General features: G+C 36.9%; 1 protein-coding gene across 1 annotated transcript in view; it reads left to right on the forward strand.

The window, feature by feature from the left end:
- Positions 1 to 10561, forward strand: part of xkr6a (XK related 6a) — a 165544-nt gene extending 154983 nt beyond the window's left edge. Inside the window, exons 2-3 of the mRNA XM_088907306.1 lie at positions 484 to 680; positions 9588 to 10561. Of these exons, the coding sequence (XP_088763432.1) occupies positions 484 to 680; positions 9588 to 10561 (1171 nt within the window). The remainder of the gene's footprint in view (positions 1 to 483; positions 681 to 9587) is intronic.
- The last annotated feature ends 4856 nt before the right edge of the window (positions 10562 to 15417 follow it).

Below are 15417 nucleotides of genomic sequence, written 5' to 3' on the forward strand. Positions count from 1 at the left end.
GTACCTTTAATCAAATAGCAAAAGTTAACCTCAAAGCTTAAACAATCTCAGCTGATTGAAGATTGATTTCAGAAAATGTTCTGTTCCTGTTATAAGCTCAATAGCAATATTATACAGTATATATACTGTAAATATATACATGCTATATATTTATTAACATACTGTTCATTGTGTAAGTCAAAAACAATATAATGAAAGCGTATGATGTAAAACCTGTTGGAGATGGTGCAGTATATACATGGCCTTATATTTGATCGTTTATTGTTAGGATTGCTATTTTGTTTTTTTATAGGGGAGGGGTGAGTATACTCTTATATACACACGAAAGTGCTTTTGAATTTATTTGTAGTTTTTTCTGTTAAAAATAAAATGTTATGGCTTTGGTTTAATTCTGTTGTAACATTATTACACTTCTGATGTCTTAGGCAACATGGTTCTGTCTGACAGAGCTTTCTGCTCCTCTGTTTGTGTTTGGGTTTGCAGGTATATCCGTACCATGTATCTGGGCATTCAGAGCCGAAGGCAGAAAGAGCACCAGCGACGCTTCTACTGGGCCATGATGTATGAATATGCAGACGTCAACATGCTGCGCCTCCTGGAGACCTTCCTTGAGAGCGCACCCCAACTGGTGCTACAGCTCTGCATAATGATCCAAAAGAACCGGGCCGAGACACTACAGTGTAAGGGGAGCTGCTGGGCTCCACACCCAGGGTAGAAGAAGCGCAGGGCAGGGGGTGGCAGGAATTGAGTATAATGGCTACATTTAGAGAACAGTTGTTGTGGAGAAATATGGAGGTTTTTGTTTTAGTACTTGAAGGGTACTTTAAGGAAACTGTCATTGTCTTGGAAAGGATGCAGCAAGGATGTGATTCAGACATTTTTATGTGCCTGTTTTTGTGCAACATGTACAAAGTGATTGTACTGCACAGGCCCCATCTTACTAGGTGAGTCTGTTGCAGATATGTCTTTACATGATGTTCTTCCTGACAAACCAGTTCTACTGTTTATTTTTTTCTTTCTTTTCATACTACACAGCCCTGGAATACACTTATGAAAACACTATGTTATTTTTTCACACAACACGAGTCTCAGTCTGGCATGTACTCACCCCTGCAAATGTCCTGCTAGAGAGCCACGTTCTGGACAGACAAACCCTATCACTCTTCTTCCACAGAGTCACTCCAGCTACACTTCATGCTCTATGGTCTTTACACCAATGTACATTACCAGAGCCAGCAACTAATAATCCCTCCCATATTAAGCCCTCCAATTTTGCTTCCATCAGGGTTGGGGAAATATAGCTGAATCTCCTTCTCTATGGCCTCACAACTACACATTCACTATTATCCCCTTAGGTGGTCCTTGTAGCTGAGCAATCACTGTTTTGTCTTTCAAAAAACATTACCCTTTTCTCACACACTTTAATCTACAGTACATTTTAATTCACTCTTTCTCAAATATGAACAGACAGAAGATAAACCCTGCTGCACTCTTAAAGCCCTTTTCTGTGGAACCCCTACAGGCTTCTAGATCTCACAACATCTTGTCTTTGTGTGGAAGACTGGTCAGTCTTCCTCACTGGCTGTGTTCCCTCTGTGTTCGCTTTCACAAACACACTTGGCAACACTCAGCAAAGGGCTCTGCATTAAAATATTGCATCTCAGGCAATTCCAGCTGTGGTGAACACAGCTACTGGTGTCTCTCCATGCCAGGTTGCATCAAATACAAACACCTACAGTACACACCATGAGGTCAGAAGAGTTTTCTACCACCAGGCATTTTTAACAGGATCAGGTTTCATTCTCACTCACAGCATTGTGAGAGAGTCCATGCAGTCTCTCTAGAGAGGTGCTGTAACACAGGCCATATAAATTGCACTGCATACAATTTTAGCTCATAAAGCCATCAATTATCTACAGCTTCAACTTCCTAACTGGACACTAGCTGATGGCCTGTCACAGAGATCTAAAAGTCTTTTGCCCTCTATTAGATCAAACACCAAGATGAACATAATCTAAGAGTTAATGAGCTTTGAAAATGAACAAAGCAGAATTAAAAGGTCTGATTTATTAAGGATGTTGCAACTGTGGAACTAAGAATGTTTCATGCTGCGCTGTAGAAAAGAAAAAATCTTTTTATGTCAGCTTTTCAACTGAAATATGTACTTACTGTAGGACTCACCATTCTTGTTCATTTGTATGAGGCAAAGAAAATATCTAAGCAATAAAAAGGCATCCAGAATGTCAGAATATTAGGACGAACAGATAAAAGTGTAAATTAAATAGACGGATGTTAAAATCATAGAATATAAATAATAAATGTAAGTTCTCATTTTGAATATTGTGTGCAATTATGATCAGTTGCAAGCAACCTGGTCAGTATTATTGCTGCTAAAGTTTGGACATACTGAAGTTTGTTTAGTGTGTATTTAGATACCCCAATGTGTAGGGCATTGCAGTAATCAATTCTGGAAAATACGAATAATGTGTTAACCACCTTTTTTACTACATTCTGAGACCACATAGGATGACAAAGGCAACATAGAATGACAATATTTCTATGTATTTACAGAAATATTGTCATTTTTTTTCCTTGGAAAAACATAATGGAAGAATTACAGTATGTTTTTACCATATTTTGCACATATGGGTCAAAGATCAAGCCCGGAACAAATATCATTGCCAAATTCTTTCAATTTTGATTGAAATTCAAGTACCGTGTCATACACAGATAAGGTTACTGCACTGGCTTTAGACAGTTGATTCGAGGTGGTGAGAAGCCTGACTTCAGTCTTGTCATAGTTTACATTAAGGAAATTTGGAATCATCCAGGATTTTATGTCAATTAGAGAGTACAGAAACACTTACTTCAGCGTCTGGTTTAATTGCTTCCCAGGACATGAGCTGTAGCACAACATGGAAAACTAGAGATTTTCATTAAATCTGGGTTTACACAATCTGGCCTACAGTACATTTATTTCCCCTTAAATTTAATTTGTGAAGTGGATTCTCACTTATCCATCTATCTAGAATTCTACAGATCAAATCTACAGATCTAGATATGAGCTGCTGGCACATAATGGCTGTTGTGCATCACCCAGGTGGGTGCTGGCACTTCAGCGATGGACAAAGTTGGTCTTCTCCTATGTATATCCTATATATATCCTCCTACAGTATATATTCTCCTATACAGTATCTGTATAGCCTACTGTGGGATGCCAATCAGGGCCAATGAGCTATTGATGTAAAATTGAAGATGGCTGTGTCTTCATTGTACATCAGTATTGACACAATTGTAAATTGTAAATTACCTGCCTGTGACTTGATCTCATTCTCTCATTTAGCTCAGGTTATCTTATACAAATGAAAAGGTGTCAATTCCTGATACAATATTATCAGTTAATCTTTATTAACATTCACATAAGAATGCTTTAACAAATAGCAATCAGTCTGATAGATGGTAAGGATAGTATTGTAGTCCAATATATTGTAGTACAGCAGAGCACATTTAATGCAGGAAAAGGACAGAAATCAGAAGAGTAATAATACTTAAACTGAAGCACAGTAGCACATGTGCTCTATAAATCTACCCAGACTTCTGTTTTAGTCTTTTCTAATACACTATTTAGAGTTTGAATGATCCAGGGGGATTAGAAATATTGAATTTCATTCAGTCATGATCATGGCTTTCATGGCTTAGAAGAAACAGAATTCTGTTGTTTTACTTTTTTACTGTAACAGGAGACAACAAATTATGCTTACAATTCATAAATGAGCAGCAAAGGATATCGGGTATTTATTCATATTTCTTTTTGTCTGTCCATAAGCCCAGAGCTGTTGCTGTTTTTAGATGATGCATGGTCTTCTAAACAAAGTAGATGATTTTCTCATGAGAGGGAAAGGTTGTTACGTACTTTATTAAACTATACAGTATGCACCTTTCTGTTACTGCATGTCTAGAAAAGGATGTTTTTTCAATAACATTTAGGTATTATAAAAAAGGAATCATATCATAATAAATATTATCTATATTAATATATGCATTATTATGATAATAATAACAGATGAAAACTGTTGTGAATAGCAAATAATATGCTCATACTTTTTATTTTCTAATTAAAATGCAGCTGTCTACACTGTCACGCTGCAAGAAAGATCACCACCACTATCACCATCACAGTATTGAAAATGTCTGTATGTTATTGTTCAAATGTGATTATTACCAAGAGACTACGAATTGTTGTGTCTGCCAATCATCCATTCATTATTGTTCCACTGCCATTTCGAAACATAGGAATAAGACTTATGTTACAGAGCATTCAATGATTTATTCAGGAACTTATAAAATGAGTATTGTTACTCAAATAACTATACTATGATCATCATGGAGCAGTTAGGTTTGGTCCACATAAAAATGGCACCTTTATTTGGACGACAGCACTGGACACAGAATGGCTTCATGCTTGTACCACGTCAATCCAGGAATATATACCATCTTGGATTCTGTTTGGATCAGATGGTTCTCTCTGTACAGTATGTGTGTCAAATGCCATTGCTTCATAGTGGACAGGTTCCAAGCTACTGTATACAGTATGTTCTATGAATATGTCAAATTTCTGATATTTCATATTTTCAAATTACTTTTTACTCAGTATCATTGAACAATTAGATATCCATCCATTTTCTAAACACTTCAATCGGCAAATAACAGGCGCAAAGCAAGGTACACCCTGGATGAGAAGACAGTTCATCACAGGCCAATTTCCCCTGAATCCAATTAACCCAACAGTGTGTTTTGGACTGTGAGAGGAAATCGTAGCACCCAAAGGAAAGCCATACAAACACAGGGAAAACATACAAACTCCACACAGATAACATCTAGGTCTGGAATTGAACCCAGGGCCCCAGTTCTGTGATGCAGCAGTGCTAACCACTGTTCCACCATTTTAATATCACATTAAAAAATTATAAGCAGCACAAAATACATTATTTCATGTCTATCTTTTCTTCAGTATCAGTTATTTTTGGTCTGTTACTGTAAAACACTAAATATTTACCCAATACCGTACCAAATAAAATACTTCAACAAGAGGCAGACATACTGTAGGAGCTGTGGGCTTATTTCTGGGCCCTACCTAAAAAGTTTTAGTCTCTAGTAGCGGTACTGCTACTTGACACTAGAGATTCCTTTTTCAATATAAAAATCATTCCTTACACTTATACTGTACAATATAACGCTTTTCTGGACACGTTCTAGATAATGGGGACTCCCCTCTACCACTACCAATGTGTAGCCCCCACCTGGATGATGTGCCAAAGTGCGCCAGTATGCATCACCACACAGGAAAGCAGAGTAATGAAGGCAGTTTATAGATTTTGTGACAGATAAAATGTTATTTTTATGTGTCATGACTCTCAACAAAACATCCTGGAGCTAAAACAGTTGCTATTTTTATTCCTATATTTCATTCTTGTGTAATCGCTTGTGTATATTGTATATTGTGTAATATACCTGCAAGTATTCCTCTTTAAATTCCTTGTTGTTACTAAGCACTTTTGGATCCAGCTGCCTATTTTTTTCTTAAATTAATTATTCTGAAAGAAAAGCTTCAGATTGCTCATAATAGTAAACTTGGTTTGTTGAATGTATTGCTGAAGATCTTCTTTCTAACAATTTTTTGTTAGACACATTGGTCATTAAAATGGCCTTCAAGCATTTATACGGTACAGATTTATTTATATACCAAAGGTGACTAAATTACTAAAAAACTTATGAGTGGCTCAATAATAGTTGTAGAGACTGCTACTTTCATCTGTTACTAAATGGATTTGTGTTTCAGAATGCTTACCTGATTTTATACAGTTCAAGCATGTTAAGTATAATAGGATGTAGATCTATTATAAATTTAAAAATATAAGCACATTCACAATTCTACTGAAAAATTGTAAGTACTCGAAATATACTTGCTGAACTATGACAATTAACCTTAAAGTTTGCTACTTTAATGTCTTATCATCATCTTATACAGTATAATCAAAACAAAATATATTCACCCTACAGCATAAACTAGGCATAATATGAGGAGCAAATGATCTACATGAGGTAAATACATATTCTACAGAAACAGGCTTTCCAACAGATGGTCTCCATAACTCTTATTCTGTTTATAAAAGAAAGAAAATATTTTTGTCTTTGAAAGGCAATATTTGACATGTTTTCCTTGCATGCTGACTTTAAACTAATTCAAATGAAATTTGTACTATCATTATGACCTAAATGTCTCTTTCTTCTTCATTGGTTTTCAATCTGTGAATCTCAATTCTTAACGTAATCACTGCATTAACTAAACGCACATTATGTTGCTTTATTGTCTACTGAACAGGCACATTAGCTATCTTTTGCTTCATAGTGGTTAACATTTTTGTAGCATCAAGTATTTAAAATCTAAGTCTAATTAGCATGATGTTTAAAACCGTAATAGCTTTTGTTTAACATACATTGATGGAAAATTTGTACTGAATACTTAATAAGCAAAGCAACACAGTACAATGAATACATAATACAGTTTAATAAACATGTCTGCATATTTAAAAGGATAGTAAATCTATTATACTAGACTATGACTTTGATTAAATGTGGTATAAATCTTTGATGAAGACTGAATTTATTGTTCAAAGACTATTCTAGCCTCAACAAATTTTACCCAAACTGTGATGTCACTGGTGCTGAGTACAGACAACAGCCTCACACTAATCCATATATAGAGTCCCTTAGTCAGGCTAACTTACAATGTGTACAAAGTTCTAAATTAAATTTCTCAGTACAAAAGGGAGGTATAGATACAGTATATTAACTTGCAAGTAGGATAAAAATAAAACTAAAGTAAGTCGGGCATAGAAATGGAAGTCCCATGAAAATGTTGCTCAACACCAATTCAGATGTGAGAAGCAGAACCACAGCAAGGTATTCAGACAGTACAGTAATGTAGAGACTCCATTCTTAAAAAACATTATTGCAATACAGTGTAGCAGTCTAAATAGTTTTCAGCTGTGGCTTAAAGGTGATCAATGACTGTGCAGTTACGATTTCTGTGAGTAGTTCATTCCATCACTGAGTACTGAGGGTGTAGAGTGAATGGGTTGAGGAGGTGGGACAGTGGGGAGGGGATACAGAAAACGTCATGGACGAGAAGGAGTGGAGAAGGCAAGAAGGGAGGTAGAGAGAGACAAGAGATTAAAGATAGGCACGTAGGAGAAGAATAGTTAAGACAACGGTACGTGAAAAGTAGCATTTTGAGTCTGATACAAACAGAAACAAGAGAGGAAAGGAGATAGAGAGATCCAGGTAGGTGAAAAAATATTAAGGGAAAAAAGGAGGTCAAACTTTGAGACACAAAGTTTAAAAAGATGTCTTGATACAAGATGATACGAGAACAGACATGAGCATCGGGTAGGGTTGAGAAGTTTGGAACAACAGAACAAAATTGATACCAAAAGCCATGGGGTAAGATGATAGGAGAATAGAGAGAGGACAGTAGGTGACCCAGAACAGAACTTTGATAAATGTGATCAGGAAGTTTGGAGAAAATCCATGAATGAGCAGTGGAAAGAGAAATCAGCTCCATGAATTCATTGTTTGTGCTGTTTGTATGGGGGCCAACTTCACGGTGCTCAAGAAACTCCCTTGTCAGTGACTGCCGACAACGGAATGGAGCGATCCACATTGCCAAAGGCAGCAGAGGAATCGAGAAGAATTAAGGCAGAGAAAAGTGTGGCCGCACAAGCTGAGAAGAGAATTAGTAACAGGTTCAGTTTCAGTTCGGAGCACTTGAGTGTGCTGAACAAAAGCCAGGCCAGAGAAGGTCACACAGATAGTACTGCAGGAAAGAGAGTGGAGAGCAGGCCTTGTACTGCGCGTTTAAGGGTTTTAATGTACAGTAGGAAGAAGGATGACAAGATGAAACCTTTGAAGGGATGAAGGAACAAAGGGTGGTTTTTAAGAGAGGTGCAAGAGGTGATGTGGAAGCTTGGAAATGCCTGGAAGAGTTGAGTAGGGAGATGGCCCTGAGCACAAGAGGTAGTTTTATGTCGTTGGATCAGGGAGAAGAGGTTTGAGTTGGAGAAAGACATGAAAGAGGAGAGAACAACAGGTGGAACTAGACTGAGGATGGAGGATGAAGGGTGAGGAAGAAGATGGTGCCCCTGAAAAAAGTGAATAGCTTTTAGAATAGTTTAACATTAGCAAAACATTAATTAATTAAACACCATAAATTATTCTTATGCTTCACTATTCACCACAAAATACATTTTTAACCCTTATACTTATGTGATTCCTGTTTAAGCAGCAATCATTGGACAGGAATCAACACGGTCTCTCATGTAGTGGTAAAAAAAAATCCAACTGAAATGCCAAAAAATCACATGCCTCAGTGTTGTATTGTTTATCAGTATATATTCTTTCTTTTCCTGGCAACTAAACTGACTTAGCATCAGATCCTGCAGAAAATTTCCATTTTCTCTATGGAACAGTTCCCTCTCCCTTGAGTGAGTGTAAACTGAAGACTAATGCATTCTACTAGCAATCTTAATAATAGTAGCCTTTCTCATACCCATTACCATAAATAATTTTGAAACACAATGTGCATTATCACAACTACCAGTAATTATCACTCAGCAAAAATATTGTAACATATTAGCAGAATTGAATACAACACTATGAGAAATTGTAATCTGCTCAGGAAAAAAGTAAAGTTCAAGTGTTTTGTGTGGCTCTTTGTTACCTCACATTTATGAAAAGGCAAAAACAGTGACAAAACATGTGTTGAGTAATGTGTTCTTTTTTTTTCCAATTACAGTTTTGTGTTGTATAACATTAGGTGACGGCAATGTATAGGCGTATAGGAGAAGGCATGACAGACGTGCTGAGGTTCTGGTACAGGTGGTGCAAATGGTTAATTAACATAGCTGTCAGAAATTAGTAGGAATGTTTTGTCAAGAGACAATAAAATAAGTTAAGAATGAGGTTGTTTAGCAACTGGGGTTATAGACAAAACCCCATTCAGAGGATCTGAGTTACCATTCATGAACACAACTCAGATTACAGAATTAATTTTGACTAATGTTGTGGATGACATGGCAGTCTTGATTTTTAGTAGAAATTCTAGAGTATGAATTCTGAAAGAACAGAAGAGTAATTCTGAAGGAGCACTTTGTTAGATGTCTACCGTGTCCATTGCCCATACTGGTTATTGCAAAACTTGAAGTCCGTAACAACATTGGTAGAATATATTTTCACATTTTAGTCATTTTCAATATCCTATCTTCTTTGTGTAGTTACATCTAGTAGTAAGATAAGCCTTGATGGTAAAACAATCAGTCTTTTCTTTTTCCTTTTGATACATGAATCTTCTTTTTTTGTTCTTTCTATTACAATTTCAAATGTGTATTTCAGAATACATTATAGGAAATGTTTTGCATGCCTTTACAGCCCAGTCTAATGTGTTGGCATTCTTGATGTATCCAGTTTGTTTCATCCTTCTGCATGTAAATTAGGTGTCTCTCTCTGTGTGTTTTCCTCTTCTGCTCCAGGTGTCTCGTCTGTGGCCTCTCTTCTTTCCCTGGCCTGGGTGCTGGCGTCTTACCACAAACTCTTGAGAGACTCAAGAGACGACAAGAAAAGCATGAGCTACCGGGGTGCGCTGATTCACATTTTCTGGCGGCTCTTCACCATCTCTTCCCGGGTGCTCTCCTTTGCCCTTTTTGCCTCCATCTTCCAGCTCTACTTCGGTATCTTCGTGGTGGTCCACTGGTGTGCCATGGCCTTTTGGATCATCCACGGGGGAACCGACTTCTGCATGTCCAAGTGGGAAGAGGTGCTTTTCAACATGGTGGTGGGCATTGTCTACATCTTCTGCTGGTTCAACGTCAAGGAAGGCAGGACCCGATACCGCATGGTGGCTTACTACGCGGTGGTGCTTACCGAGAACGCCCTCTTGACGATCCTGTGGTATTTCTACAGGGACCCCGCCACCACTGACTCCTATGCCGTCCCCGCTCTCTGCGGAGTGTTCCTCAGCTTCGCCTCAGGGGTGGTGTGTATCTTCCTCTACTACGGTGTGCTGCACCCCATGGGTCCCCGGGTCCGGATCCTAGCGAGCTCCTGCTGCGCTGAGCTGCTGTGGGGGCTGCCTCTGCCTCCTGAAGCTGAGCCCATGGCCCCCACCCCAGGGCCCAGAGGATCTCAGGCCACCCCTACCCGGGGCTCCACTGGAGACCAACAGCAGGAGCAAGAGGACCTGACTGCCGACACTTGCCTGCCCGTTTTCCAGGTGAGACCGACAGTGCCAACCACCCCCATGGGAAGACCTTATCACCCCGAAGGTCCTCTCATCAAGATCGATATGCCAAGGAAGCGCTATCCAGCCTGGGATGCCCACTTTGTGGACCGCCGACTGAGGAGGACTATCAACATCCTGCAGTACATTACCCCCACAGCAGTAGGGATCAGGTACAGGGACGGGCCCTTGCTCTATGAGCTTCTACAGTATGAGTCTTCCCTTTGAAGGCTCTCTTCTTCTCTCTCTTTATTTCTGTCCTATTCTCTCTTTCCGTCTCTCATCGTCTATCTCTTGGGTTTGTAATTTCTATGGGATTTTTTGTTTGTTTGTTTTGCATAGTTGTTTGTTTTCCCCCTAGTTCTTAATACAGAAGAAAGAGTTCCTCAAAAGTCTCACATGGCAACCGGGAATACAAAAATGATGCACTACAAAAAGCATACAAAAACGTAACTGTGAAAACATCCCAACCAATTTTAAAAAAATTGCAGACAAGCTTTCTTTTTTCTGGCTACTCTATAGATATTTTGTATGTACAGGAAAAAAAATACATTTCTATACAGGAGGTATTTTAAAGCATCACCATATGTTGCAGAGCGGTTTCTGCACACCCTGATATTTTATCTACTAACGTAGCAGCCACAAAGCATCTTGGGAATGATGAAGACTGAAAAACAGCAGCCTTGTTCTACACCTCAGTAACAGGCAGTTTTTACCCCCTCCCCCTCTTATTTTTTTAAAATGCACATTACACATTGTTTTACCTGTTTTAAAAAACAGGATTTACAAAATCCTGCCAAAACTGACAGTGAAGCAGATTTGTTGGCAAGCTGATCCACTCTGAGCGTTAAGGAAGCACAGGTTTACACTTTAGTTTTTTATATGGCGCATTGTTTATATTCTGTCATAGCAGGTGGTTACAAACTCTTGTTCCAAGTTCCAAAAGGGAACAAGAGAAAAGTCCTGCACATGAAATATTTGTCTGAAGCCTTAACCTGACGATATTTATTAAGCCCATTTTTCTGCAGTCCTTCATGTAGAGGAAACCCACTGCTCTTTCTCTTTCTCCTGTCTGAAATTTTAGCTTCACTTTTGATTACCTAGATTTCCTACTGATGTCACAGTAGGTAGTAATTCATCGAAAGAATCACCAAAGCTAACAAGATTGGTGCTAACAGCATTATAATGGCATTAAATGTCAAACATGTTTCTTATTGCCTTAAATAAAGTCTCTTGCCATTAACAAACTGTCACAATTGGGTTCAGTAGTACCTTGACATTTCAAGGGTTGCCATAAAAATCACTAAAAACCATCCCTTCTAGTTCACATTGTTCTGAAAGAGTCTTTAGAATTGGAAGTGCTCTTTTCATTGATTTCTATGAAAATGTTTTCTAAATCTAAGATTGAATGAGTGATTGCATGATTGATTGGTTGGTTGTTTGGTTGGTAATATAAATAAATCCATTAAGAACACTTAAAAGATTTTTTCAAAGTCATTTGCAATTCAAGGAAAATTAAATTTGCAGTGATATTAATATTATGATATTTGCAGTGATTAATTCAAGGGATTAACACATGCCTGTACATCATTTATCGCACAAGCTACACAGAAATGTTACAACTAAAACATATAAAGGCAATGCTTACAGAAATATTTGTTTTTAAAGGTAAGAACTCTTTCCCGACACGATGTTAAATTGTATTTTTCATTTACACTTTCTGTCGTGAGTAGTGTCATTCAGTGGTAATTTTGCTATATATTTTGCTATATGCCATTTGATTATAAACACCTACTGCAGTCAGCTTTTGAACAAGCTGTTATATAGAAAATAGCCCCGAATCTTGTGTTACCCAGAACATAAAAATGCTTTTATGTTTATTTATTCATATTTATATATGACCTTTACAACAGTACCACAATATGTCGAACATAAGATGCTGTACAACTGTACTGCAACAGTACTGTATGTTCAAAAATATAAATAAAATACATGAAGTAGTCACTCAAACATTAGTCTACAGATGCCAAATGACATTTTATAAATAATATACAGTATATTGAATAAAAAACACTGTATAAAATAAAATATATTTTATAAAACATACATATATTAATTTTTATTTCATGTTATGCAGTTAACATGAAATTAAGTCAACAAATAAATATTTAAGCCTCATGGAAAAAATAAATAAGCTACTCGCATCTCTAGAGATACAAACTTGTGAGTACAGCACAATTTGATAGTCTTTTGAGAAACAGAAATTTGCCTTTGCTCACCGGCTATTTACTGCACTTATACAGAAGAAAAAGAAAATCAAATTTTGTATTGTTTCAGCATGGCAATGAAAGCAATACATATCACTGGTGCTCTTTCCTTTACCAATATGGAGGCTTCGGCAAACACATCAAGCTGGTTGGCCTCAGGCGCCTTTCAGTAATCTCCATTGTGCCTGAGTGGACACTTTTGTACAGGAATAATGAGGATTGTTTATTATGAATAGAAGTAGTAAAATAGTTTTTTTTAAAACAGTAAGTACTGTATATGAAATGAAAAGGCAAAGCTTACTTTTAAAACTTACCAAACCTGCTGATTAAAAAAAAAAGAATCCCTGAAGAGACCTGTAGAGGTATAGCTGGCTGAGTCGCAGGGCCATTTCAGTTTTTATATTTCTGAAACGTTCCAACAGTTTTGTTTATTAAAATCGAATGACTGCTTCAGTTGCAAATGCTAATAATACAGATTGAAATATTGAATATAATCTAGAGGTTATGAAAGCTAAAATGCTCCTGAAAGGGCTATCACATTTATTCATGATGTTTCGTAGCCCACAGAAAACACAGGGATGTACTTTACCATGTCTGTTAAAGTGGGGGGATTCACAGTAACATCTAAACCGGCTTGTTTTTTTTTAATAAAAAACACCATTAATACCCTCAAAAGAGCAGGAGCCCATGGAGAGGACAAAATCTGCATATGGGTATTGTCCTAAATAAGAATTATGAGGCTGCTATAAGCTTCTCTTGTTCTCCACCGTAACTTAATATGTCAGGTTTTTTAACTCAGAGCAGGATTATTTTTTTTTCTTTGGGTTGTAATGTAGTTACTATAACACAAAAGTTTGATTAGAAACCAAAAACTTAAATTAGACACAATGGTGCTGTGATTCTGTCCTAGTTGACAAATTCATTCTACATACTAGTGAATTTACTTTCAGTGTATGGGTTCAACAGCATTTGCCATTCCGCTCTGAATTCATACACATCACAGTGAATGAACATGGGTATGACTAGCCCTTTAAAATGTTTTCTTTCCTTTTTGATTTGTCTTACTTTTTACTTGTGAAATAAATGCCCAGTTTATAGGATGGAAGATACAGGGATCAACACATTACCAATACAAGAGCAAACCAATATGTCTTAGTTGTGACTGTTTAATGTACTGTAACACTTAATAAGCCACCCAGATTTAAATGTGAAATATTGCTTGTTAATTGCTGACTGATCACATGAGGGCTGAAAGTCCAAACCATGATTGTACAGCAGACGTGGGCTTAAAAATCTAAAAGGAAACAGTTTTACTGAAAATAATATCAAGATACTGTATATGCATTCCTTACTTTTACTAGAAAAATGTATTTTTGTAAAGATTTACGTGGGTTCAGATGAGAGCACAACGTTTTGTAACATGACAGGTATTCGCAACACAAAGGCACAAACCAAGAAGGAGTCAGTTGAGATGAGTTAGATTGTTCACTTGCCTAATAATTACAATATTCCCAGAAGATCTCTGCACAGTCACAGCCCTGAGGCAACAACTTCACAGATCTGAAAACAAAACAAAAAAAAAACGGGAAAAAGTGAAATGTCTGTAATCCCAAAGCAAAATATACATTAAACTAAGGCAGAGTCTGGAGGCTCTTTTCAACCTTCATCATTCCCTGCTTGGCAAAAAGTGGTTTTCATTCTTTGTGCTAGTTCCTCTTCCTCTTCTTTTCATTCTTCTTCTCCTTCTTTCTTCACTGTCTTTTGTCTGTCTTCTTCTGCGTCTGTTTTTTTAAACAAATTATATTCAAGTAATAAACTTAGAGGGTGCAAGTGCATGTGGGTGATTCCAGAACGAATTACTACATGCATATCTATTTTTATTTGTATTCTTAATCTTTTCATTTTTTGTTATTTTATTTTTTAACTTCTTAGATACAACAAGAAAAAAAATATTAGATTTTAAAGGTGATGAAACTAGATGTTATCTTTGCCTGAATATACCTGAATTTTTACACAATTTAACAACACGTTGCAGTGTTACCACAGAATACTTTTATACACATAAAAATGTTAATAAGAGGCTCCTCTCCCTCGGCAAACAGGGCTTACTGCTAGTGGCTTCTGCCATACAGTGATAATTAAAGCCAAATCTCACCTTTTACTGTAATTCTGTCCCTGGTTCAGGTGCACCTAGACTCCTGCAGTTAAGTTGACTGTGTGTGGAAAGCCATGTTTGCATGTACCTAGAAGGTTGTGTTTGTCTGTGTGACAGGGTCTAAAAGCTACACCGAACAGGATCAAGTTAAATAGAATCTAGTTAAGCAAGTTTTAAACAAGCTGTCGTGTATATTTATACCATATCCCCTTTAAATTATAAAAAAGAAAATAACATACTCTGGGCTTTTGCAGACAAACCAGGGATTCGTCATCTCATTAGTATTTCTATTTCTATTTATTATTTCATCCTATTACTAATATGTAACATATTTACAATACATAGATACTGTATGATTATATTTATGAACAGAATGCCAGATTTGATTTATTTATAACTGGTTATATACAGTACAACATATATAACTACTTCCCTGCATTAAATTGTTTCACTTCAAGCACCATCCATTCCTAAGAAATAAATGCAAACACCAAAGTGATATTAAATTCCAACTTCTGAATAAAAGCGTTTTATCACATATGCATTTTATATGCATATATTGCATATGTGTATGTGCAGATAGTGATTAATTGGGTATCTTATTTAAAGTAGTAATAGAATTTTCTAGAAATCTAGAGCAATGATTACAGTTTTATGACTTT

The sequence above is a fragment of the Atractosteus spatula genome, chromosome 2 (assembly GCF_055471065.1).
Source record: "Atractosteus spatula isolate fAtrSpa1 chromosome 2, fAtrSpa1.hap1, whole genome shotgun sequence".
NCBI classification, from domain to species: Eukaryota; Metazoa; Chordata; class Actinopteri; order Semionotiformes; family Lepisosteidae; genus Atractosteus; species Atractosteus spatula.